The sequence below is a fragment of the Oncorhynchus gorbuscha genome, unplaced genomic scaffold (genome assembly GCF_021184085.1).
Source record: "Oncorhynchus gorbuscha isolate QuinsamMale2020 ecotype Even-year unplaced genomic scaffold, OgorEven_v1.0 Un_scaffold_969, whole genome shotgun sequence".
In the NCBI taxonomy this organism is placed as follows: domain Eukaryota; kingdom Metazoa; phylum Chordata; class Actinopteri; order Salmoniformes; family Salmonidae; genus Oncorhynchus; species Oncorhynchus gorbuscha.
In genome coordinates this window covers 45,463-71,123 of record NW_025745709.1, presented here as the reverse complement: position 1 = coordinate 71,123, position 25,661 = coordinate 45,463, and the positions used below count along the sequence as shown (strand labels likewise).

Below are 25,661 nucleotides of genomic sequence, written 5' to 3'. Positions count from 1 at the left end.
ATGAAAACGTGCAAACACACGCATGTGTTAATCGGTGCTGGTCTAGAGTGAGTGCCTTAGCTCGCTGTACCACTCGGGAGCCGTCAATTAAGACCGGCACCGATTAACACATGCTTCTGTTTGTACGTTTTCATTTAACATTATTCTTTCACGAAATAAATTAAAATAAATCAAATACATATTCATTTCCTAAACTGCGTTACCCACTCTAGTCAGCAGATGGCTAATGGCGTCTTTCAGGCAATGCTGCCTGTGTGACGTATAATCTAATGGACGGGAAGTTTGTTCAACCACAACTGCGACCTCGGTAGCTTTGCTAGGCGACGTAAGCAGGAACATTTGAGCTCTTTATATGCTTTCGGTGTTTATTCGCCACTCTGTTTTAAACACACGTCTGTCGTATCTACTAGTTACCCCTTTTAATATCATATGTACGTCAGCTAGCTGTCTGGTTAAGGTAGCAGTAGCACTAGGCTAATCGCTAATGCTAACTAGCTAACATCCCCAACAATGAGTTCAAAAAGCTACCACCCCTCTGCTGAAGAGGCCTGCTGGACGGAGAGAAACGCTCTCGTGAAAGAGGAAAGGGAAGAGGAGGCTGTCACTGTTAAACAAGAAGTAAAGGATGAGGCTGTTACAGTGAAAGACGTTTCAGTGAAAGAGGAGGGGGAAGATAAACAAGAGGGTGCAGTTTTTACAGTGAAAGAGGAGACGACTGTCACGGTGAAAGACGAGGAAGACGTTTTTGGAGTGAAGGAGGATGCGGAGATTACTGTCACATTGGAGGAGGAAGAAGAGCAGAATGGAGATCTGATTAACACCAGTGAGTAGTGTCTTTAAAAAATGGGGCACTTTTCTGCAATTGTTGAATCGATGTCCCTGAATATGTATTTCTGTTGAACTGATGTGATTTTAAAGGGTCATTCTCCCGAAGTTATGGGCGATTCCAGCGTTATAGACAGTACATTTGCACGGAAAATCACAACTTTAACGTCTCACAGAATTGTAATACAAAATATAAATTAAACGTTTGATGTGTTTGTCTGTAGTACCCCTGGGTGTATACCCAGGAAATCTGAATTCTAAATATTGGCATGTTGGAGAAAAAAACAAACAAATAGAAGCTTTATGGATGTTACATGTTACACGCTTTTTTTGCGAGATTGCTAACGAACTTTAACAAAAATGACTGGAAGTCTATGGGTATATGCTAGCAGATACCTGTCGACTTCCAGCCATTGTGCTTAACGCTAGTTAGCAATTGGCTTTCAAAACTACCTCTAACTTCCTCCATACAGGACACAGAGACATACAAATGGTATCCACAAGTTTCTCTGACTCTGGGGAAGTAGCTGAAGAGCCCCAGTGGCAAAATCACAAATTAGCCCTTTTAACGTTCTCTCGCTCTCCGCTCTCGCTCTGAAATAAATGTCTCATACATGTCAGTACTATTTGTTTTAGAAAGATGTTGGGTGTTTATCAACTATCTGTGAAATAGTCCTGTAGTATTTATTTTTCTATAATTGAGATTATTGCATAAAAGCAGGTTAAACTATTTAAACGTATGGTTGTGGAAGGCATATATTTATCCTAGGTATAATTTCACAAGCCCTGAATTCATTAGATTATTGCTGACTGTTTGACATGCAGTGGATTTGACCTTTTAATTGTACAACAAAACTTATTTAGAGAGAACATGAACGATTACGAGACACTCACCGGCTAATTTATTAGGTACACCCATCTAGTACCAGGTCAGACCCTCCTTTGCCTCAAACCCTAGACACTGTCAGGCGTGAAAAGCCCAGGAGGCCATTTCTGAGACACTGGATCAGGCCCGCCTGGCATTGACGAAGACGCTCAGTCTCTTAGGTCACTTGTTTTGCCCATCTACTTAAAAATATTCCAAATGTGTTATGATAGATTTGAATCAAGAAATATTTAAGATCGGAATGTCTGTCCGTCTGTAACGTCCATAACGGTTGTTTTCCTCTCTGATGTAACAATGAAAATCACAATCTTAAATGTTTTTGCTTTGTGTTCAGCCAAGCCTTGCCTTCGATATGCCTATCCATGTTATAACTAACACCGGGGGACAGCTGTGAGTGGAGAAACAAGCTCCAAGAGCTCTTTCAAAAAGCCATGAAATATGATCGACTGAAAAACCTTTGAGACTTGCCCTCCTACTCTGTAAGGGCCAAAATGCATGCAATTTCCTACTTAATTATGAATGTGGCCATTACAGAAATCATATTTAGATTAGGATTATGGTCATTAATATTAACAGAACATGCAACTCCTGTATTGAAGCAGCCAACAAAAAACATCCTTTTAAAACATTTGCCAAAATGCAATTCCCAGGAAAACACCATTGTTAAACATCTCTGTCAGGAACTTAGAAAGAGATCTAAAGATGCCTGGGCTGCTAATATGACGAGGACTGTGTTAATCGAGGACTGTGTTAATCGAGGACTGTGTTAATCGAGGACTGTGTTTAATTAATGATTTGGACATCGAAAGACAGAACAGGAGCCAAATGCTGACCAATGAGAACCTATGAAATAGGCCTAATTGACTCCACCTTTCTATTGTCTGATTGTTGGCTACTGACTCATTTTTTCATAATGAGCACCAGAAAAACACCTATGGAACTTGGCCTCAGGTTTATTGAAGGATCTGATTTGGATTAAACCTAATAGGAAGACAGTTTTTATCATGTGAAGGTTTCATTCAGGGTCGTATTCATTCGTGAACACTGTTTCGTTTTAGTTATGAGTGAATACGACCCTGATCTCACTGTTAAATTAAACACACGGTTTGTCTTTGGTAGGAGAGACACCAGACTCAGAAGATCCAGAGCAAGAGACGTCTGAACCAGCAAGACGACACCACTGTTCCCACTGTGGAAAGACTTTTACCCAGTTACGGACACTGAAGGTGCATGAAAGAATACACACTGGAGAGAAGCCCTACCAATGTTCCCAGTGTGGAAAGAGTTTTACCCAGTTAGGGAGCCTGAAAATACATAATAGAATTCACACCGGAGAGAAGCCTTACCAATGCTCCCAGTGTGGAAAGAGATGTTCACAGTTAAGTTGCTTGAAATCACATGAGAGAATGCACACAGGAGATAAGCCTCACAAATGCCCTCAATGTGGTAATACTTTTAAGCGGTTAAGTAACCTGAAAGAACATCAAAGAGTACACACAGGGGAAAAGCCTTACTACTGTTTATATTGCGAAAAGCGTTTCAGCTGGGTAAGGCAACTGAAAGAGCATGAGAGAACACACACCGGAGAGAAGCCCTACCAATGTTCCCAGTGTGGAAAGAGTTTTACCCAGTTCGGGAGCCTGAAAATACATGAGAGAATCCACACAGGCGAAAAGCCTTTCCAATGTTCCCAGTGTGGAAAGAGTTTTAACCGGTTAGGTAACCTGAAATCACACGAGAGGACACACAAAGAAGAAGAGCCACATCACTGCTCCCAGTGTGGAAAGAATTTTACCTCATTACGCTTTCTGAAGAATCATGAGCAAAGACACACCGGGGAAATGCCTTTCCGCTGCTCCCAGTGTGGAATTAAATTTACCTGGTTACGCCAACTGAAATCACATGAAAGAATCCACACATTAAATGTTACGAATGCTCCCAGTGTAGAAAGATATTTACCCAGTTCAGGCACCTGAAAGACTAAGGTTACACACACAGGGGAGAAGCTTTACTCATGCTCCCAATGTGGAGAGTGATTTTTCACATACTTACAATTCATGAGGTAACACGCACATTGAGGTAACACACTTCTCATCCTCAATTCACGAGGTAACACACTTCTCATCCTCAATTCACGAGGTAACACACTTCTCATCCTCAATTCACGAGGTAACACACTTCTCATCTTATACTGAAAAGTGGTGCTTTGTGGTTTTGTTTATGCTCTTTTTTCCATATGAAATCAAATTGGAGAAAACCTACTCAAAAATTTAATTTGTATGTTTTATGTTTTTAAATCACAAGATATGAATTGAATATGGAGTGTGTCAGTTTTTATGTAGATTCTATGTACACTCTCTCTGTGTACACTACACTCTCTCTGTGTACACTACACTCTCTCTGTGTACACTACACTCTCTTTGTGTACACTACACTTTCTCTGTGTACACTACACTCTCTCTGTGATTAAATAGTCTTCTTTTTTTACTCTGGCTCTGTGTGCTTTTCTGTGTGTGTTGGGGATGTGGAACGCCGTTGGGGTCTTTGCGTGTCAAAAAAACACTTACGTGTCAAATAAGCTTGTTGAACAATCAGGACCTGAATATGACGGCACGTCACATAATAATTTAACGCATTTATACATTTTTCCCCGTAGTTATTACACATTGATTACATGATCACTCGTATTTCATATGATATGATGCTGGTAAAGTTCTCTCGCGTACCAACAGTGCAGGTCATTAAAAAAAGCTAGCTCGCTCATGGATGCTAACAATGTTCTCCCCCCCCAAAAAAACATAGCAAAACGACATAATCTGTTTCAGTAGCTATAGTTAACAAGCTAACTATATAGCAGCGAGGTGTCATCATCTAAAAACAACCCTAATTTATAAGATAGTTTTTATTTGATTAATGGTGTTCAGACCCATCTATGTGAAGCGAGCCACAGTAAGGATTAGCTAAATAGTGGACTTTGCGGTTAGCCTTCAAAATAAAAGTATGTAATTGACAGTGATGCAAATGAATACAAATAGTGGAATTGTGCCGTAATTGAATAGATCATGCTAAACGAAGTTAGAATGTTATATGAAGTCAACAAAATACTATTTGTTAATTTGACAAAAATCTGTTTTAATCACACTGGATGTATTAGACTTTATAATTGCATTGGGGACATACTTATTTCACTGTACAGCCTTACCTATGGATGTGGATCAATGACATGGGGCATCAGTCTACTCAGTGACACCCAGAGAACATTCGTGTCGTAGCTCTTATTGCGGGACTCAAACCACTGTGAATTGAGCCACATTTATTGTCAACCTATAAATATTGAAACATTTTCCATAGGAAAAACTATGCAACGTGGATGTTGGAGTCTGAGAAAAAAAGTATTTGGATACTGAGTCGACTGATACCCCATTTCATTAGTCCGCAATCCAACCTTGTTTGACATTATCTAGTCTAAATATGGCACGATTCCACTAATTGTAACCTTCTGCGTCACTTTCAACGAAGGACTTTCATCTTGAAGGCAAACCGCAAATTCCACTGTTGTGGCTAACTTCATAACACGTAACCCCGTGAGTTTTTTTCATGAACTGAAGTTCAATTACAATAGCCTTGCAGAAGCACCCCCAGATAATCACTCATCATCCTCAAAATTTCACAGTGGTTGCGAGACACTGGCTTGTAGGCCTCTCCAGGTCTCACACCCACTGTGAAATTTGGTGGAGGATCTGGGGGTGCTTCTGCAAGGCTGGAATCGAGCAGATTTATCTTTGTGAAGGACGCATGAATCAAGCCACGTACAAGGTTGTCCTGGAAGAAAACTTGCTTCCTTCTGCTCTGACAATGTTCCCCAACTCTGAGGGGTTGTTTTTCCAGCAGGACAATGCTCCATGCCACACAGCCAGGTCAATCAAGGTGTGGATGGAGGACCACCAGATCAAGACCCTGTCATAGCCAGCCCAATCTCCTGACCTGAACCCCACTGAAAACCACCAGATCAAGACCCTGTCATAGCCAGCCCAATCTCCTGACCTGAACCCCATTGAAACCCACCAGATCAAGACCCTGTCATAGCCAGCCCAATCTCCTGACCTGAACCCCATTGAAAACCACCAGATCAAGACCCTGTCATAGCCAGCCCAATCTCCTGACCTGAACCCCACTGAAAACCACCAGATCAAGACCCTGTCATAGCCAGCCCAATCTCCTGACCTGAACCCCACTGAAAACCACCAGATCAAGACCCTGTCATAGCCAGCCCAATCTCCTGACCTGAACCCCACTGAAAACCACCAGATCAAGACCCTGTCATAGCCAGCCCAATCTCCTGACCTGAACCCCATTGAAAACCACCAGATCAAGACCCTGTCATAGCCAGCCCAATCTCCTGACCTGAACCCCACTGAAAACCACCAGATCAAGACCCTGTCATAGCCAGCCCAATCTCCAGACCTGAACCCCACTGAAAACCACCAGATCAAGACCCTGTCATAGCCAGACCAATCTCCAGACCTGAACCCCATTGAAAACCACCAGATCAAGACCCTGTCATAGCCAGCCCAATTTCCTGACCTGAACCCCATTGAAAACCTCTGGAATGTGATCAAGAGGAAGATGGTCACACGCCATCAAACAAAGCCGAGTTGCTTGAATGTTTACACCTGGAGAGGCATAAAGTCACCCAACATCAATGTGAAAGACTGGTGGAGAGCATTATTATTTTTATTACACCTTTATTTAACCAGGTAGGCAAGTTGAGAACAAGTTCTCATTTACAATTGCGACCTGGATGCCAAGACGCATGTAAGCTGTGATTGAAAATCAGGGTTATTCCACCAAATATTGGAGAAAAAATATATATTGATTTCCGAACTCTTCCTAAGTGAAAACATTAGTATTGTGTTGTTTTAAAAATGAATATGAACTTATTTTCTTTGCGTTATTATATAGTCTGACAACACTGCATCTTTATTTTTGTTATTTTGACTAGTTATCATTTTCTGCAAATAAATGCTCTGAATTAGAATATTTTTATTTGTAATTTGGGAGAAATGTTGTCAGTAGTTTATAGAATAAAACTAAAAAATCATTTTACCCAAACACGAACCTATAAATAGTAAAACCAGAGAAACTGAACATTTTGCAGTGGCTGTATGTATTGTTACACCATGCAGGAGCAGTATAGCCCTAGTCTGTTCATTATATACATCTACATGATGTATTGTTACACCATGTAGGAGCAGTATAGACCTAGTCTGTTCATTATATACATGATGTATTGTTACACCATGTAGGAGCAGTATAGACCTAGTCTGTTCATTATATACATCTACATGATGTATTGTTACACCATGTAGGAGCAGTATAGACCTAGTCTGTTCATTATATACATCTACATGATGTATTGTTACACCATGTAGGAGCAGTATAGACCTCGTCTGTTCATTATATACATCTACATGATGTATTGTTACACCATGTAGGACCAGTATAGACCTAGTCTGGTCCTTCTGTAGCTCAGTTGGTAGAGCATGGCGCTTTTAACGCCAGGGTAGTGGGTTCGATTCCCGGGACCACCCATATGTAGAATGTATGCACACATGACTGTAAGTCGCTTTGGATAAAAGCGTCTGCTAAATGGCATATATTAGTCTGTTCATTATATACAGCTACATGATGTATTGTTACACCATGCAGGATCAGTAGGCTGTTTACAAAGGCAGAGACCATTTCAGATATTTTGGGGGGACCTAACAAATCAGCTCTGAAAAATATCATTCTTAAAATATTACATGTGATTGATCAAAAGACCAACATGAAAAATTAAATGAAATATTTCCTTAAACTGCATTACCCGTCTCACTCCAGTCAGCAGATGGCGATATGCGTTTTACAGGCGATGCTGCCGGAGTGTGACGTGGCATTAAACGTAGTGGACGGGACGCTTCTTCAACAGCTAATCAGCCATCTCCGTATCTTACTAGCCAACATATTGGAGCTCTTTAGACGTTTTCGGTGTATATTAGTCATTGTGTTTTAAACACACGTCTGTCGTATCTACTAGTCAACCAATTCCCCCACCCCGTATTTACATTGTTAGTTAGCTAACTTAGCACAAGGCCAGTCGCTAATGCTAACTAGCTAGCTAAAATCCCTGACCATGAGCTCACCAAGGTACTCCCCGCCTGCTAAAGAAGAGGACGTCTGCTGGACCGAGAAACAGGGTCTGTGGCTTAATATTGTCGTGAAAGAAGAGGAGGAAGAGAAGGATGTCACAGTGAAAGGCGATGAAGAAGCTTCCAGAGTGAAAGAGGACGAGACTGGAGATCTGATTAACACCAGTGAGTACTATCTTAAAAACTGGAGCAAAACCTTGTCAAACAACAACAAAATGGCCGCCATGACACTTAAAAAAACAACATTTGAGTCATTTAGCAGAGACTCTTATCCAGAACCACTGACAGGGGCAATTATTGTTAAGTGACTTGCTCACGGGCACATCGACAGATGTTTCACCTAGTTGGCTCAGGGAATCGAACCAGCGACGTTTCAGTTACTGGCCCAAAGCTTGTTTTGGTAAACAGCTACGGGATGGGGGCTGGAGACGCCGGTATGTAACCATTCTCAAATTCTTTATTTTTTTTCACCACCTTTATTTAACCAGGTAGGCTAGTTGAGAACACCTTTATTTAACCAGGTAGGCTAGTTGAGAACACCTTTATTTAACCAGGTAGGCTAGTTGAGAACACCTTTATTTAACCAGGTAGGCTAGTTGAGAACACCTTTATTTAACCAGGTAGGCCAGTTGAGAACACCTTTATTTAACCAGGTAGGCTAGTTGAGAACACCTTTATTTAACCAGGTAGGCTAGTTGAGAACACCTTTATTTAACCAGGTAGGCTAGTTGAGAACACCTTTATTTAACCAGGTAGGCTAGTTGAGAACACCTTTATTTAACCAGGTAGGCTAGTTGAGAACACCTTTATTTAACCAGGTAGGCTAGTTGAGAACACCTTTATTTAACCAGGTAGGCTAGTTGAGAACACCTTTATTTAACCAGGTAGGCTAGTTGAGAACACCCTTATTTAACCAGGTAGGCTAGTTGAGAACACCTTTATTTAACCAGGTAGGCTAGTTGAGAACACCTTTATTTAACCAGGTAGGCTAGTTGAGAACACCCTTATTTAACCAGGTAGGCTAGTTGAGAACACCTTTATTTAACCAGGTAGGCTAGTTGAGAACACCTTTATTTAACCAGGTAGGCTAGTTGAGAACACCTTTATTTAACCAGGTAGGCTAGTTGAGAACACCTTTATTTAACCAGGTAGGCTAGTTGAGAACACCTTTATTTAACCAGGTAGGCTAGTTGAGAACACCTTTATTTAATCAGGTAGGCTAGTTGAGAACACCTTTATTTAACCAGGTAGGCTAGTTGAGAACACCTTTATTTAACCAGGTAGGCTAGTTGAGAACACCTTTATTTAACCAGGTAGGCTAGTTGAGAACACCTTTATTTAACCAGGTAGGCTAGTTGAGAACAAGTTCTCCTTTACAACTGCGACCTGGCCAAGATAAAGCAAAGCAGTGCGACAGAAACAACACAGAGTTACACATGGAGTAAACAAGTGTACAGTCAATAACACAATAGAAAAAAAAAATTAAAGTGTAAATGTCATGAGGAGGTAAGGCAATAAATAGGCCATAGTAGCGAAGTGATTACAATTGAGCAGATTAACACTGGGAGTGATAGATGAGCAGATGAAGGTGTGTAAGTAGTGATACTGGTGTTCAGAAGAGCAGCAAAGTAAATAAAAACAATACGAGGATGAGGTAGGTAGATTGGGTTAGGGTTCTTCACCAGGGTTCCTCACCATCCATAAGATTAAAAAAAAAATGTTTTAACCAGGTTTTCCAACTATACAGAGTTTGTTTACAAAATTCATTCAACAAGATATCGGCCTAATCGAGGACTCCAATCAAGTTGTACAAACATCAAGGATGATCAATAGAAACCGGATGCACCGGAGCTCAATTGAGTTTCATAGATTTTTTTTAAATATAAAAAAAGCATAAAAATCTAAAACCATTTTCAATTTGTCATTATGGATTTTTAACCTTTATTTAACAAGGCAAGTCAGTTAAAAACAAATTCTTATTTACAATGACGGCCTAGAAACAGTGGTTTAACTGCCTTGTTCAGGGGCAGAACTGATTTTTTTCTACCTTGTCAGTTCGGGGATTCGATCTAGCAACCTTTCGGATACTGGCACAATGCTCTAAACACTAGGGTATCTGCCGCCCCAGATTGATGGAAAAACATTAATTTAATTCATTTTAGAATAAGTCTGTAACATAACAAAATGTGGAACAAGTCCAGGGCTAAAAACTTTCCGAATGCCCTGAATTATAAAGTTAATTTCTTAGAACATTAAGAAAAATGTCCATTAAAAAACAACAAAACATTCAAAGAATGTTCTTAAAATGTTATTTAAAAAAATACATTCCGTTCTCAGGGTCAACAAAACTTAATCTACCCTGTATCTTGTTAAGTGTGTTGGCCACGCCCACTAATTGGCCACGCCCACTAATTGGCCACACCTGATCTTAATGAGTGCGTGTTTCCTTGGAGATGGGGTCTGATTGGATAGACTAAAAAAAATGTTACAGCTTTGAATGAGTTTTAAAATAATCCAAATATAAAACGTTGTGTTCTAGCTCCGCCCTGATGGCTCAGTGGACTAATTCTACAGGTAGAGATCAGGAGATCATTGGTTCCAATCTCACTAGAAAATAGATGCGACAGCTGCTTGCTATTGGGTGCGTTTTCCAACTGTCTCCTGTCGATTTATTTTAAAACGTGTAATGACATCACACCTAAAATAAAATGCATTTTTTCGTAAAAAACACGGTGTCTAGTGAGAATGTAGAGGTTGAAGTGTTTCCAATACCCATTTATAGGAAACAATAGGCTGTAGGCTGTCGACAAATGTATTAATGAACTATTTGCCTGTCTGCCCTCCCAGCTATCGGTTTCATGTCTCAGGTAGCCTGTCTGCCCTCCCAGCTATCGGTTTAATGTCTCAGGTAGCCTGTCTGCCCTCCCAGCTATCGGTTTCATGTCTCAGGTAGCCGGTCTGCCCTCCCAGCTATCGGTTTCATGTCTCAGCCCAGCCTGTCTGCCCTCCCAGCTATCGGTTTCATGTCTCAGCCCAGCCTGTCTGCCCTCCCAGCTATCGGTTTCATGTCTCAGGTAGCCTGTCTGCCCTCCCAGCTATCGGTTTCATGTCTCAGGTAGCCTGTCTGCCCTCCCAGCTATCGGTTTCATGTCTCAGCCCAGCCTGTCTGCCCTCCCAGCTATCGGTTTCATGTCTCAGGTAGCCGGTCTGCCCTCCCAGCTATCGGTTTCATATCTCAGGTAGCCTGTCTGCCCTCCCACCTCTCTGTTAGCCTGCGAAAGCCAGCATGAATGCAATAAAACATTTTGGGGAAACATTAAGCAAGAAAGGCATTTAGCTATATTAGTGCACGTGACAATAAAAATGTGGAACTTGGCCATCTGCCCAAGATTATTGAACAACTTTATGGAAGCCCATTTTCACTAGAGTAGCTACACTATATATAGATCTGTGGACAACCCTTCAAATGAGTGGATTCGGCTATTTCAGCCTCACCCGTTGCTGACAGGTGTATAAACTCGAGCACACCGCAATGCAATCTCCACAGACAAACATTGGCAGTAGAATGACCTTTACTGAAGAGCTCAGTGACCTTCAAAGTGGCACTGTCATAGGATGCCACTTTTCCAACAAGTCAGTAGGTCAAATTTCTGCCCTGCTAGAGCTGCCCCAGTCAACTGTCAGTGCTGTTCTTATGAAGTGTGAAAAAATCTAGGAGCAACAATGGCTCAGCTGTGAAGTGGTAGTCCACAAAAGGTCACAGAACGGGACCGCTGAAGCTCGTAGCGTGTGAAAGATCATCTGTCCTCGGTTGCAAAGCTCACTACCCAGTTCCAAACTGCCTCTGGAAGAAATGTCAGCACAATAACTGTTCGTCGGGAGCTTCCTGAAAAGGGTTTCCATGGCCCAGCTGCCGCACACAAGCCTAAGATCACCATGCGCAATGCCAAGCGTCGGCTGGAGTGGTGTGAAGCTCGCTGGCATTGGACTCTGGTACAGTGGAAACGCATTCTCTGGAGTGATGAATCACGCTTCACCGTCTGGCAGTCTGATATACGAATCTGGGTTTGGCGGATGCCAGGAGTCGCTACTTGTCCCAATTCATAGTGCCAGCTGTAAAGTTTTTGGTGGAGGAGGAATAATGTTCTGGGGCTGTTTTTCATGGTTTGTACTAGGCCCCTTAGTTCCAGTGAAGGGAGATCTTAATTGCTAAAGCATACAATGACATTCTAGATGATTCTGTGCTTCCGAATTTGTGGCAACAGTTTTGGGGAAGGCCCTTTCCTGTTTCAAAATGACAATGCCCCCCCGTGCACAAAGCGAGGTCTATACAGAAAGGGTTTGTCGAGATTGGTGTGGAAGAACTTGACTGGCCTGCACATAGCCCTGACCTCAACCCTTTCGAACACCTTTTGGTTGAATTGGAACGCCGACTGCGAGCCAGGCCTAATCGCCCAACATCAGTGCCCGATCTCACAAATGCTCTTGTGGCTGAATAGAATAGAAGCAAGTCCCCGCAGCAATGTTCTAACATCTAGTAGAACACCTTCCCAGAATAGTGGAGGCTGTAATAGTATCACAGGGGGGGACCAACTCCATATTAATGCCCATGATTTTGGTATTCATTACTTGATCATTTAGGGATCTGTATTTCTCCCCAAATGCATAATTTCAATAGATATCCTGACGTGTGTCATCATTTCAATAGATATCCTGACATAGCAGCAAAAGGGGGGGAAAACTCCATATTAATGCCCATGAGTTTGGAATTAGACGTTTGACAAGCAGGTGTCGACATACTTTTGGTCATGTAGTGTACCTTTAAAAAATATATATATTTTTAAAGTAGGGATGTGGATCAGAAAACCAGTCAGTATCTGTTATGATCACCATTTGTCTCAAGCATGTCCTTTACATATGATCAGGCTGTTGATTGTGGAATGTTGTCCCACTCCTCTTCAATGGCTGTGCGAAGTTGCTGGATATTGGCAGGAACTGGACCACTGTCGTACACGTCGAGCCAATGTCAATGTACATTCAAATTGCCGTTGATAAAAATGCAATTGTTCGTTATCTGTATCTGACGCTTGCCCAATGTCACAACCCCGCTGCCACCATGGGGCATTCTGTCCACAACGTTGACATCCGCAAACCGCTCGCTCACACGACGCCATACACGCTTTCTGCCATCTGCCTGGTACAGTTGAAACCCGGGATTCAAACATTGAGCACACTTCTCCAGTGGCCCACTGAAGTCTGTTACAACACCGAACTACAGTCAGGTCAAGACCCTGGTGAGGACGATGCACACACAGATGAGCTTCTCTGCGGCGGTTTCTGACAGTTTGTGCAGAAATTGTTCGGTTGTGGAAAAACCACAGTTTCAACAGCTGTCTGGGTGACTGGCCTCAGACGATCACGCTGGTGATGAAGCTGGATGTGTAGATCCTGGGCTGGCTTGGTTACACATGGTCTGCGGTTGTGAGGCCGGTTGGGCACACTGCCATGTTTTCTAAAATGAAGTTGAAGACTGTTTATTGTAGAGAAATTAACATTTAATTCTCTAACAGCTGTTATGGACTTTCTGCCCGTCATCATGACAATTGCAAGTTCCCTCAACTTGAGACATCTGTGGCATTGTGCTCTGTGACAAAACTGCACATTTTAGAGTGACATTTTTACTGTCCCCAGCACAAGGTGCACCTCTGTAATGATCATGCTGTATGATCAGCTTCTTGATATGCCACACCTGTCAGGTGGATGGATTATGTTAAATTTTTACTGTCCCCAGCACAAGGTGCACCTCTGTAATGATCATGCTGTATGATCAGCTTCTTGATATGCCACACCTGTCAGGTGGATGGATTATGTTGCTTTTTTACTGTCCCCAGCACAAGGTGCACCTCTGTAATGATCATGCTGTTTAATCAGCTTCTTGATATGCCACACCTGTCAGGTGGATTGATTATGTTGCGTTTTATATTTTTGTTCAAAAAGCTTAAAGACAAATACGGCTACTTTTGCTGTTATTCTGGATCCATTGTTTGATGTGACAGTGTTTAGCCGTAGATGGATAGCTAGCAAGCAAGGGATAAGAGGGATGCCAGCCAGCATGGCAATTGGCAACGGGACCTTTTTAAAACAAACTACTGGGTTGCGTCCATAGATGGAGAACAAAAAATATTCACGATTGGGGCACATCTCTAGCAACCTAAATGCCATGGGTAGCACCCCTAGATTATTTGTCAGGACTATATCTCATGGAGGGATGAAATGGTATGAAATCATTTCTTTAAAATAATGTTTAAGGAAAAATATATCAGTCATTATTTGAATATGTTGCTAACCTGTCGTTTAGAAGTGATAATGCCTTGGAAGCCAGTGTTTTGGAGGATATATTGGCATGGTTGGGGTGGCGCTAGACAGAACACCTGTGCTAAAATATATCCTCCAAACACCGGCTACTCTGGTATTATCACTTAAATATCATACCCCCAAGACATGCTAACCTCTCACCCTTACAATAACAGGAGAGGTTAGCATTATATATATATCATACCCCCAAGACATGCTAACCTCTCACCATTACAATAACAGGAGAGGTTAGCATTATATACAAATCATACCCCCAAGACATGCTAACCTCTCACCATTACAATAACAAGATAGGTTAGCATTATATATATCATACACCCAAGACATGCTAACCTCTCACCATTACAATAACAGGAGAGGTTAACATTATATATATCATACACCCAAGACATGCTAACCTCTCACCATTACAATAACAAGATAGGTTAACATTATATATATATATATTATACCCCCAAGCCATGCTAACCTCTCACCATTACAATAACAAGATAGGTTAACATTATATATATCATACACCCAAGACATGCTAACCTCTCACCATTACAATAACAGGAGAGGTTAGCATTATATATATATCATACCCCCAAGACATGCTAACCTCTCACCATTACAATAACAGGAGAGTTTAGCATTATATATATATCATACTCTCAAGACATGCTAACCTCACCATTACAATAACAGGAGAGTTTAGCATTATATATATATATATTATACCCCCAAGACATGCTAACCTCTCACCATTATAGTAACAGGAGAGGTTAGCATTATATATATATATATTATACCCCCAAGCCATGCTAACCTCTCACCATTACAATAACAGGAGATGTTAGCATTTGGTATTTTCACTTTAACACTACAGCCACTCTGTGATGACGCACTCTGCTGTTCAATATTTACATTTCAGCCATTTAGCAGACTCTCTGATCCAGAGAGACTTACGGTACTGAGTCATTTAGCAGACTCTCTGATCCAGAGAGACTTACATTACTGAGCCATTTAGCAGACTCTCTGATCCAGAGAGACTTACATTACTAAGTCATTTAGCAGACTCTCTGATCCAGATACTTACTGTACTGAGTCATTTAGCAGACTCTCTGATCCAGAGACTTACTGTACTGAGTCATTTAGCAGACTCTGATCCAGAGAGTTACAGTACTGAGTCATTTAGCAGACCCTCTGATCCAGAGACTTACAGTACTGAGTCATTTAGCAGACTCTCTGATCCAGAGAGACTTGCAGTACTGAGTCATTTAGCAGACTCTCTGATCCAGAGAGACTTGCAGTACTGAGTCATTTAGCAGACTCTCTGATCCAGAGAGACTTGCAGTACTGAGTCATTTAGCAGACTCTCTGATCCAGATACTTACAGTACTGAGTCATTTAGCAGACTCTCTGGTCCAGATACTTACAGTACTGAGTCATTTAGCAGACCCTCTAATCCAGATACTTACTGTACTGAGTCATTTAGCAGACCCTCTGATCCAGAGACTTACTGTACTGAGTCATTTAGCAGACCCTCTGATCCAGAGACTTACTGTACTGAGTCATTTAGCAGACTCTCTGATCCAGAGAGACTTACATTACTGAGTCATTTAGCAGACCCTCTGATCCAGAGACTTACTGTACTGAGTCATTTAGCAGACTCCCAAAGTTGTGGCAAAATGGCTTAACCACTCTGGGATATTCAGGACGGTAGCCAGTGAAAGTGCAGGGTGCCAAATTCAAAACAACATTACATTTACATTTAACATTACATTACATTTAAGTCATTTAGCAGACGCTCTTATCCAGAGCGACTTACAACAACCAATCTCATAATTAAAATTCCTCAAGCATACAAGTATTTTACACCATTTTAAAGATAAAATTCTTGTTAATCCAGCCACAGTGTCTTATTTCAAAAATAATTTGCAGCGAAAGCACCACAAACGATTATGTTAGGTCACCACCAAGTCACAGAAAAATACAGCCATTTTCCAGCCAAAGAGTGGAGTCACAAAAAGCAGAAATATAGATAAAATGAATCACTAACCTTTGATGATCTTCATCAGATGACACTCACAGGACTTCATGTTACACAATACATGTGTGTTTTGTTCGATAAAGTGGATATTAATATCCAGAAATCTCATTTTACATTGGCGTGTTATGTTCAGTAGTTCCAAAACATGCAGTGATTTTGCAGAGAGCCACATCAATTCACAGAAATACTCATAATAAACATTGATAAAAGATACAACTATTATACATGGAACTTTAGATAAACTTCTCCTTAATGCAACCGCTGTGTCAGATTTCAAAAAAACTTTACCGAAAAAGTATAATCTGAGAACGGCGCAAACCAGCCAGAGAAATGTCCGCCATGTTGGGTAGTCAACATTAGTCAGAAATAGCATTATAAATATTCACTTAACTTTGATCTTCATCAGAATGCACTCCCAGGAATCCCAGTTCCACAATAAATGTTTATGTCCAAATAGCTACTTTTGTTAGCGCGTTTTGTAAACAAATCCAAAGTTATGAAGCGCGTTCACTAGGAGCAGACGAAATGTCAAAAAGTTCCATTACAATCCGTAGAAACATGTCAAACGATGTATAGAATCAATCTTTAGGATGTTTTTAACATAAATCTTCAATAATGTTCCAACCGGAGAATTCTTTTTTTCTGTAGAGAACCAATGGAATGGGAGCTAACTCATGACCACGCGTCACGAGCCCGTGGCACTCTGCCAGGCCACTGACTCAAACAGCTCTTATGAGCCCCTCCTTTATAGTAGAATCCTCAAACAAGTTCTAAAGACAATTGACATATAGTGGAAGCCTTAGGAAGTGCAACATAACCAATATCCCACTGTATCTTCAATAGGAGCTGAGTTGAAAAACTACAAACCTCAGATTTCCCACTTCCTGGTTGGATTTTTTTCTCAGGTTTTCGCCTGCCATATGAGTTCTGGTATACTCACAGACATCATTCAAACAGTTTTAGAAATGCATATTCTAGCTTTTATGGCCAAGTAGCAGAAGGTTTACTTTGGGCACCTTGTTCATCCAAGCTACTCAATACTACACCCCCCCGTCACCAAGAAGTTAAAGGAAAACAAAGTCATGGTATTGGAAGGAGGAGGAGCAGTCCCCCTTACTGCTCCGTAACCAAGCACCAGGGTCTTGAAGATGATGCATTTTATTGAGGGGATCTAGTCTAGATTAAACCTTGTAGAAGACAGCTTTATCATGGAGAGCAGTTATTCCCATAAAGGGAACACTAAAATATCACATCCTAGATCTGAATGAATGAAATATTCTTATTAAATACTTTTTTATTTACATAGTTGAATGTGCTGACAACAATCACACAAAATTATCAATGGAAATCAAATTTATCAACCCATGGAGGTCTGGATTTGGAGTCGCACTCAAAATTCAGTTCCCCCTTACTGCTCCGTAACCAAGCACCAGGGTCTTGAAGATGAGTCATTTTATTGAGGGATTAAAACTTGTAGAAGACATGTTTATCATGTAGAGCAGTTATTCCCCAACGGGTATATATATCTTCACATTTCCCAAAATGGATGACACAAACAACTGGATTTGTTATCCCTTTCATGCCCTGCCTCCAGTCCACTGACTGATGTCTGAACGAAGGAGCCTCATCGAAATTGCAACAAGCGGTTCTGTGAAAATGTAATTGAATCAGAAGCCACTGACAGATTTCTGGATTGGGCTGCGCTCCGAGTATCCTGCCAGATTTCTGGATTGGGCTGCGCTCCGAGTATCCTGCCAGATTTCTGGATTGGGCTGCACTCCGAGTATCCTGCCAGATTTCTGGATTGGGCTGTGCTTCGAGTATCCTGCCTTGGCAAACCGCACTGTTCAGACACTGATGCCCTTTGCAACCACGTACCTATGTGAGAGTGGATTCCCTGCCCTCACGAGCACGATAACTAAATACAGGCACAGACTGTGTGTGGAAAATGATTTTAAGACTGTGACTCTCTCCAATACAACCCAACATTGCAGAGTTATGTGCATCCTTTCAAGCACAGCCTTGTCATTAATCTGTGGTGAGTTACTCACAAGTTTTGATGAACAAATAAAGTTTTCTATGTGAGATGGCTAAATAAAGTACAACATTATTGATTATTATTATTTGTGCCCTGGTCCTATAACAGCTCTTTGTCACTTCCCACGAGCCGGGTTGCGACAAACTCATTCTTATGTTTAATAAATGTATATAGTGTGTGTGGCAGGCTTACAATGATTTGAGAGTTTGAAAAACATTTGAGACTGTGCTGACCCTGGTGCTAATAGGAGGATTCGCAGCTAGAGGTCAAATGTTTTGAAGGGGTACGAGACTATAAAACATTTAGGAACCACTGATGTAGAGGTTTCTTGCAGGTCTCTCCGTGTAACCAAATATTCTGTTTTTCTTCAGCAGGTGAAAGACCAGACTCTCACAGAGGGAAAAGTCCTTCAGGGGAACCAGACCCACAGAAGACCAAACCAGCAAGACCACACCACTGCTCCCAGTGTGGAAAGTGTTTTAGACACTCGGGGAACCTGAAAACGCATGAGATGATACATACAGGAGAGAAGCCATATCAATGCTCCCAGTGTGGAAAGGGTTTTAGACTCTCAGGGCATCTAAAAGTGCATGAAAGAACACACACTGGAGAGAAGCCATATCTATGCTCCCAGTGTGGAAAGGGTTTTGGACACTCGGGTAATCTAAAACTGCATGAAAGAACACACACTGGGAAGAAGCCATATCTATGCTCCCAGTGTGGAAAAGAATTTTTCTCATCTGGGGACCTGAAAAAACATGAGAGAACGCACTTAGTAGAGAGGCCTTTCCAATGTGACCAATGTGGAAAGAGATTTATTCAGTCAGCGCATCTGAGAGATCACGAGAGAATACACCCAGGAGAACAACCATTCCACTGCTCCTTGTGTGGGAAAAGTTTTACCCATTCATGGAACCTGAAAATGCATGAGATGACACACACAGGAGGGAAGCCTTTCAGCTGCTCCCAGTGTGGAAAAAGTTTTAGCCAGTTAGGGACCTTGAAAACGCATGAAATGACACACACATGAGAAGGAGAGAAGCCTTTTCACTGCTCCCAGTGCGGAGAGGTTTACTTGGTTATGGAATCTGAAAACGCATGAGAGAACACACACAGGGGAGAAGCCCTTCCACTGCTCAGACTATGGAAATAGATTTACTCAGCTAGGCTACCTGAAATCACATGAGTGGACACACACTGTGGAAAAGTTTTACCTGGTTAGGGAACCTGAAAATGCATAAGATGACACACACAGGAGAGCTGCCTTTCCACTGCTCCCAGTGTGGAAAGAGTTTTAGAAATGCAGGGAACCTGAAAGTGCATGAAAGAGGACACTATGGAGAGAAGCCTTTCAATGCTCCCAGTGTGGAAATACATTTTCCCTGTCAGAGGACCCGAAGTCACATGAGAGAATACAGGTGCTGTGTTCTGACTTATATTTTTTACTTAAGGAATTGTGTTTTGTGTTTATGCCACATATCAATGTATACGAAAGCTTACTCAAAAACAGGGTTACTTTTGTTTTTCTTTAAGACATGATAATATCTCAAATCAAAATATATATTTTTAAATGTGTATTGATTATGAAGTTTAGATTTGAATATTGGTATTTAAAAATGTAAATTATTATATAGATGAATTAGAATGTACATTTCTAGATTCTAACCTTGAAACCTATTGGATATGATATGATTTGGATATTACTAAAGACATTTGATTGGATGCATGATTTGGATATTACTAAAGACATTTGATTGGATATGATATGATTTGGATATTACTAAAGACATTTGATTGGATATGATATGATTTGGATATTACTAAAGACATTTGATTGGATATATGATTTGGATATTACTAAAGACATTTGATTGGATGCATGATTTGGATATTGCAAAGTGTAAATGATTAGATCAGGATCAAAACTGGTGGAGAAACAAAAATAGCATCAATAGGTAAGTATACCGGTTCCATTTGAGTACCAGGATGTTGACAGAGGTTTTTTTTAGGGGGGGGGGTGTGGGTCTTGGATGGTTGGTGGCCTGGCGTTTGGGACCTTGGGCCGGTGGCCCGAGAGGTTGCTGGTTTGGGTCCCTGATTCGACTGGGTGTGAGATCTGTCAATTTGCCCCTTGGCGTGGCGCTTGACCCTAGTTACTGTTGTGGATCGCTTTGGATGGGATTGGCTGCTAGATGACTGAATGCAATGTAAATATTGAGTGGCTTCACTGCAGGTAGATTTGTATGACTTTTTTTTTCAAATTCAATAAAATAAAAAAATGTAACGTGCATTTCTTACACTTCATATGTTTGTCATTCAGCAGATGCTTATCAAATCACATTTTACTGGTCACATACACATATTTAGCAGATGTTATTGTGGGTGTAGTAAAATGCTTGTGTTTCTAGCTCCAACAGTGCAGTAATATCTAACAATTTACATCAATACACATCTAAAAGAATGGGATATATAAATATTAGGACTAGCAATGTCAGAGTGGCTGGCATTGACTAAATACAGTAGAATAGAATACAGTAAATACATATGAGATGAGTAAAGCATGGACTAAATACAGTAGAATAGAATACAGTAAATACATATGAGATGAGTAAAGCATGGACTAAATACAGTAGAATAGAATACAGTATATACATATGAGATGAGGAAAGCATTGACTAAATACAGTAGAATAGAATACAGTAAATACATATGAGATGAGTAAAGCATTGACTAAATACAGTAGAATAGAATACAGTAAATACATATGAGATGAGGAAAGCATTGACTAAATACAGTAGAATAGAATACAGTATGTAAACATTATTAAAGTGGCCAATGATTCCATGTCTATGTATATAGGGCAGCAGCCTCTAAGGTGCAGGGTTGAGTATCTGGGTGGTAGCCGGCTAGTGATGGCTATTTAACAGTCTGATGGCCTTGAGATAGAAGCTGTTTTAGAAGTCTCTCGGTTCCAGCTTTGATGCATCTGTACTGACATCGACATTCTGGATGATAGCGGGGTGAACAGGCAGTGGCTCGGGTGGTTGATGATATTTTTGGCCTTCCTGTGACATCGGGTGCTGTAGGTGCCCTGGAGGGCAGGCAATGTTCCCCCTGTGATGCGTTGGGTAGACCATACCACCCTCTAGAGAGCTCTGTGGTTGCGGGCAGTGCAGTTGCCGTACCAGGCGGTGCTACAGACAGGATGCTCTCGATGGTGCATCTGTAAAAGTTTGAGGGTCTTAGGGGTCATGCCGAATTTCTTCAGCCTCCTGAGGTTGAAGAGGCGCTGCTGTGCCTTCACCACGCTGTGTTTTGTTGAGGGAGAGGTTATTTTCCTGGCACCACTCTGCCAGGGCCCTCACTTCCTCCCTGTAGGCTGTCTCGTTATTGTTGGGAATCAGGCCTATTACTGTTGTGTTGTCTGCAAACTTGATGATTTGAGTTAGAGGTGTGCATGGCCACGCAGTCATGGGTGAACAGGAGGGGGCTGAGCACACACCCTTGTGGGGCCCCTGTGTTGAGGGCCCCTGTGTTGAGGATCAGCGGTGAAGGTGTTGTTTCCTACCTTCACCACCTGCGGGCGGCCTGTCAGGAAGTCCAGGACCTAGTTACACAGGGCGGGGTTCAGACCCAGGGCCTCGAGCTTAGTGATGAGCTCGGAGGGTACTATGGTGTTGAATGCCGAGCTGTAGTCAATGAAACAGCGTTCTGACGTAGGTATTCCTTTTGTCCGGACGGGATAAGGCAGTGTGATGGCGATTGCATCGTCTGTGGATCTATTGGGGCGGAATCCAGATCGACCTACAGTACTGAGTGCAGACATTTTTGTACTGGTCCCCCGTGGGAATCAAACTCACAACCCGGGTGTTGCAAGCACCACAATCTACCAACTGAGCCCCATGGAACCATTGATTCTAACCTTGAAACCTCTTTCATTTTGTCATTAAGTTAATTTGTGTACTAGTCCATCAAGTTAAAAGAGTATAAAAATGAAATGACATTGTTCTGATGACATTGATAAGATGTTGACATGAAAAACATGGACCACCACATGAATTTTCACATTAGCATTATTCCACCATGTCAGAGAACTCGGGTGCTGATTGTAAAAAGGATTTGATTAATGCAACATATTTGTATCTGGAAAAAATACATTCAATATTTTATGTATTCACCTGGAATTGGAAAAAACATTCCAGGTGAAAAAGCAATTCAGGTGAAGCTGGTTGAGAGAATGCAAAGAGTGTGCAAAGCTGTCATCAAGGAAAAAGGTGGCTACTTGGAAAAATCTCAAATATATTTTGATTTGATGAGCACTTTTTTTTGGTTACTACATGATTCCATATGTGTTATTTCATAGTTTTGATGTCTTCACAATTATTCCACAATGTAGAAAATAGTACAAAATAAAGAAAAACCCTTGAATGAGTAGGTGTGTCCAAACTTTTGACTGTACATATTACCTCAATCACCTCTACGTGGTACCTCAGCACATTGACCCGGTACCAGTACTCCTTGTCTATAGCCTCGTTACTACCTGGTACCTCAGCACATTGACCCGGTACCAGTACTCCTTGTCTATAGCCTCGTTACTACCTGGTACCTCAGCACATTGACCCGGTACCGGTACTCCTTGTCTATAGCCTCGTTACTACCTGGTACCTCAGAACATTGACCCGGTACCGGTACTCCTTGTCTATAGCCTAGTTACTACCTGGTACCTCAGCACATTGACCCGGTACCAGTACTCCTTGTCTATAGCCTCGTTACTACCTGGTACCTCAGCACATTGACCCGGTACCCGGTACTCCTTGTATATAGCCTCGTTACTACCTGGTACCAGTACTCCTTGTCTATAGCCTCGTTACTACCTGGTACCTCAGCACATTGACCCGGTACCAGTACTCCTTGTCTATAGCCTCGTTACTACCTGGTACCTCAGCACATTGACCCGGTACCAGTACTCCTTGTCTATAGCCTCGTTACTACCTGGTACCTCAGCACATTGACCCGGTACCAGTACTCCTTGTCTATAGCCTCGTTACTACCTGGTACCTCAGCACATTGACCCGGTACCAGTACTCCTTGTCTATAGCCTCGTTACTACCTGGTACCAGTACTCCTTGTCTATAGCCTCGTTACTACCTGGTACCTCAGCACATTGACCCGGTACCAGTACTCCTTGTCTATAGCCTCGTTACTACCTGGTACCAGTACTCCTTGTCTATAGCCTCGTTACTACCTGGTACCAGTACCCCTTGTCTATAGCCTCGTTACTACCTGGTACCTCAGCACATTGTACCGGAACCCGAAAGAACATGAGGATACACACGGGAGAGAAGCCTTGCAACTGCTCTCATTCCAGTGTGGAATGAGATTTACCGGATTAAAAACCCTGAAACTTCATCAAAGAACACACAGGAGAGAAGCCTTACCACTGAGAGTGTGTTTTTGTTCATCCCCCATTGTACAGAATGTAATCAAAAATACAGTTTGTTATTTTTATATTTTAAAACAAATTGAATATGTTGGTTTAAAGCTACAATGTAACTTTATGGGCGACCAAATTCACATATTCAGAAATATGAGTTATGGATCTTACATTCTCGTCAAAGGCAAGTCGAAAAAGCGGTATATCTGTTCTGTTTGCGCTATTTCTTTGCTTCCTGTTCTGAAGTTTTTAGTTTTTGTTTCTTTTACTTTCGGGTTTTGTACACCAGTTTCAAACATCTGAAAATATAATATTTTTGGTTATGGAAAATATATGTAACAGCGGTTTTGATGGTACAATGATTCTCTAAACCAGGGGTACTCCACTACTATTTCAGAAGGTCCAGTGGCACTAATCTCCTCGGTGGCCAAAAGGTCCGGATGGATATCGTCCTTTATCGGGCGCTGTGGTACAGCGAAGTAACAAACATATTTGTCTACGACTTAGCAAACGTGTTGTTCAATAAAATGTACATTAAATACATTAAATGAGACGAAGAACCATGAATGAATTGCACACTTCTTTCTATTGCTAATAAGCGAGTACCTTGGTTCACTTCTTTCTAACATTACTGAAGAACGAAAGTGGTTGCATACGCAAAAAAAAGTGCACTGTGAACTATTAGACATGGGCCGTTGAATTAAGCTTGAAGCCATCAGCTTCTGTGTGAAATCTACGTGGTTGGGAACATCTTTGTCTCCCTGCGTTTGCACGAGAAGATTGGGGAAGTGGCCAATTGCTAATACGCGAGTACCTTGGTTCTAACCCTAGGTATTGCTAATAAGCCAGTACCTTGCTTCTAACCCTAGATATTGCTAATAAGCCTGTACCTTGGTTCTAACCCTAGGTATTGCTAATAAGCCTGTACCTTGGTTCTAACCCTAGGTATTGCTAATAAGCGAGTACCTTGGTTCTAACCCTAGGTACTGCTAATAGTCCAGTACCTTGGTTCTAACCCTAGGTACTGCTAATAGTCCTGTACCTTGGTTCTAACCCTAGGTACTGCTAATAGTCCTGTACCTTGCTTCTAACCCTAGGTACTGCTAATAGTCCAGTACCTTGGTTCTAACCCTAGGTACTGCTAATAGTCCTGTACCTTGGTTCTAACCCTAGGTACTGCTAATAGTCCTGTACCTTGGTTCTAACCCTAGGTACTGCTAATAGTCCTGTACCTTGGTCCTAACCCTAGGTACTCTTTAATAATGTTGACATATCTTGCTTTACTCACCTCATACTGTATTTTATACCATCTATTGCATCTTGCCCATGCCGCTCTGTCTCATCCATATATTTATGGGCGGCAGGTAGCCTAGTGGTTAGAGCGTTGGACTAGTAACCCAGGTGTAAGTGGGCGACAGGTAGCCTAGTGGTTAGAGCGTTGGACTAGTAACCCAGGTGTCAGTGGGTGACAGGTAGCCTAGTGGTTAGAGCGTTGGACTAGTAACCCAGGTGTCAGTGGGTGGCAGGTAGCCTAGTGGTTAGAGCCTTGGACTAGTAACCCAGGTGTAAGTGGGCGACAGGTAGCCTAGTGGTTAGAGCGTTGGACTAGTAACCCAGGTGTCAGTGGGCGGCAGGTAGCCTAGTGGTTAGAGCGTTGGACTAGTAACCCAGGTATAAGTGGGCGGCAGGTAGCCTAGTGGTTAGAGCGTTGGACTAGTAACCAAAAGGTTGCAAGATCGAATAATCGAGCTGACAAGGTAAAAATGTGTCATTCTGCCCCTGAACAAGGCAGTGAACCTTAACTTGCCAAGTTAAATAAAGGTAAAAATAAGTTTATATATTCTTATTCCTTTCCTTAGATTTGGGTGTATTGGGTAGTTGTT

The 25,661-nt window shown here is 41.7% G+C and overlaps 2 protein-coding genes across 4 annotated transcripts; both read left to right on the top strand.

Moving 5' to 3' along the window:
- Positions 1 to 274: 274 nt before the first annotated feature.
- Positions 275 to 3,981, top strand: LOC124019448 (zinc finger protein 239-like). 2 transcript variants are annotated; one of them, XR_006835782.1, is made up of 3 exons: positions 275 to 823; positions 2,831 to 3,790; positions 3,851 to 3,981. XR_006835782.1 is itself a non-coding variant. In XM_046334792.1 (2 exons), exons 1-2 carry the CDS (start codon positions 511 to 513, stop codon positions 3,685 to 3,687), a joined length of 1,170 nt encoding a protein of 389 aa, XP_046190748.1. In that variant the 5' UTR covers positions 275 to 510; the 3' UTR covers positions 3,688 to 3,975. The 2 variants fall into 2 exon arrangements, 1 of the variants encoding a protein (XP_046190748.1); XM_046334792.1 differs by having other exon boundaries at positions 2,831 to 3,975.
- A 3,660-nt stretch (positions 3,982 to 7,641) lies between these two features.
- Positions 7,642 to 20,167, top strand: LOC124019449 (zinc finger protein 239-like). 2 transcript variants are annotated; one of them, XM_046334796.1, is made up of 2 exons: positions 7,642 to 8,064; positions 18,719 to 20,167. In XM_046334796.1, exons 1-2 carry the CDS (start codon positions 7,884 to 7,886, stop codon positions 19,372 to 19,374), a joined length of 837 nt encoding a protein of 278 aa, XP_046190752.1. In that variant the 5' UTR covers positions 7,642 to 7,883; the 3' UTR covers positions 19,375 to 20,167. The 2 variants fall into 2 exon arrangements, with proteins under 2 accessions (XP_046190752.1, XP_046190751.1); XM_046334795.1 differs by having other exon boundaries at positions 18,716 to 20,167.
- The last annotated feature ends 5,494 nt before the right edge of the window (positions 20,168 to 25,661 follow it).

What these genes read in the sequence shown, in the direction of transcription:
- LOC124019449 (XM_046334795.1), top strand. Translation starts at nt 7,884, where the DNA reads ATGAGCTCACCAAGGTACTCCCCGCCTGCTAAAGAAGAGGACGTCTGC. An exon ending in TGGAGATCTGATTAACACCA is followed by an intron (nt 8,065 to 18,715) that starts GTGAGTACTATC and finishes GTTTTTCTTCAG; the next exon opens with CAGGTGAAAGACCAGACTCT.
- LOC124019448 (XM_046334792.1), top strand. Translation starts at nt 511, where the DNA reads ATGAGTTCAAAAAGCTACCACCCCTCTGCTGAAGAGGCCTGCTGGACG. An exon ending in TGGAGATCTGATTAACACCA is followed by an intron (nt 824 to 2,830) that starts GTGAGTAGTGTC and finishes TGTCTTTGGTAG; the next exon opens with GAGAGACACCAGACTCAGAA.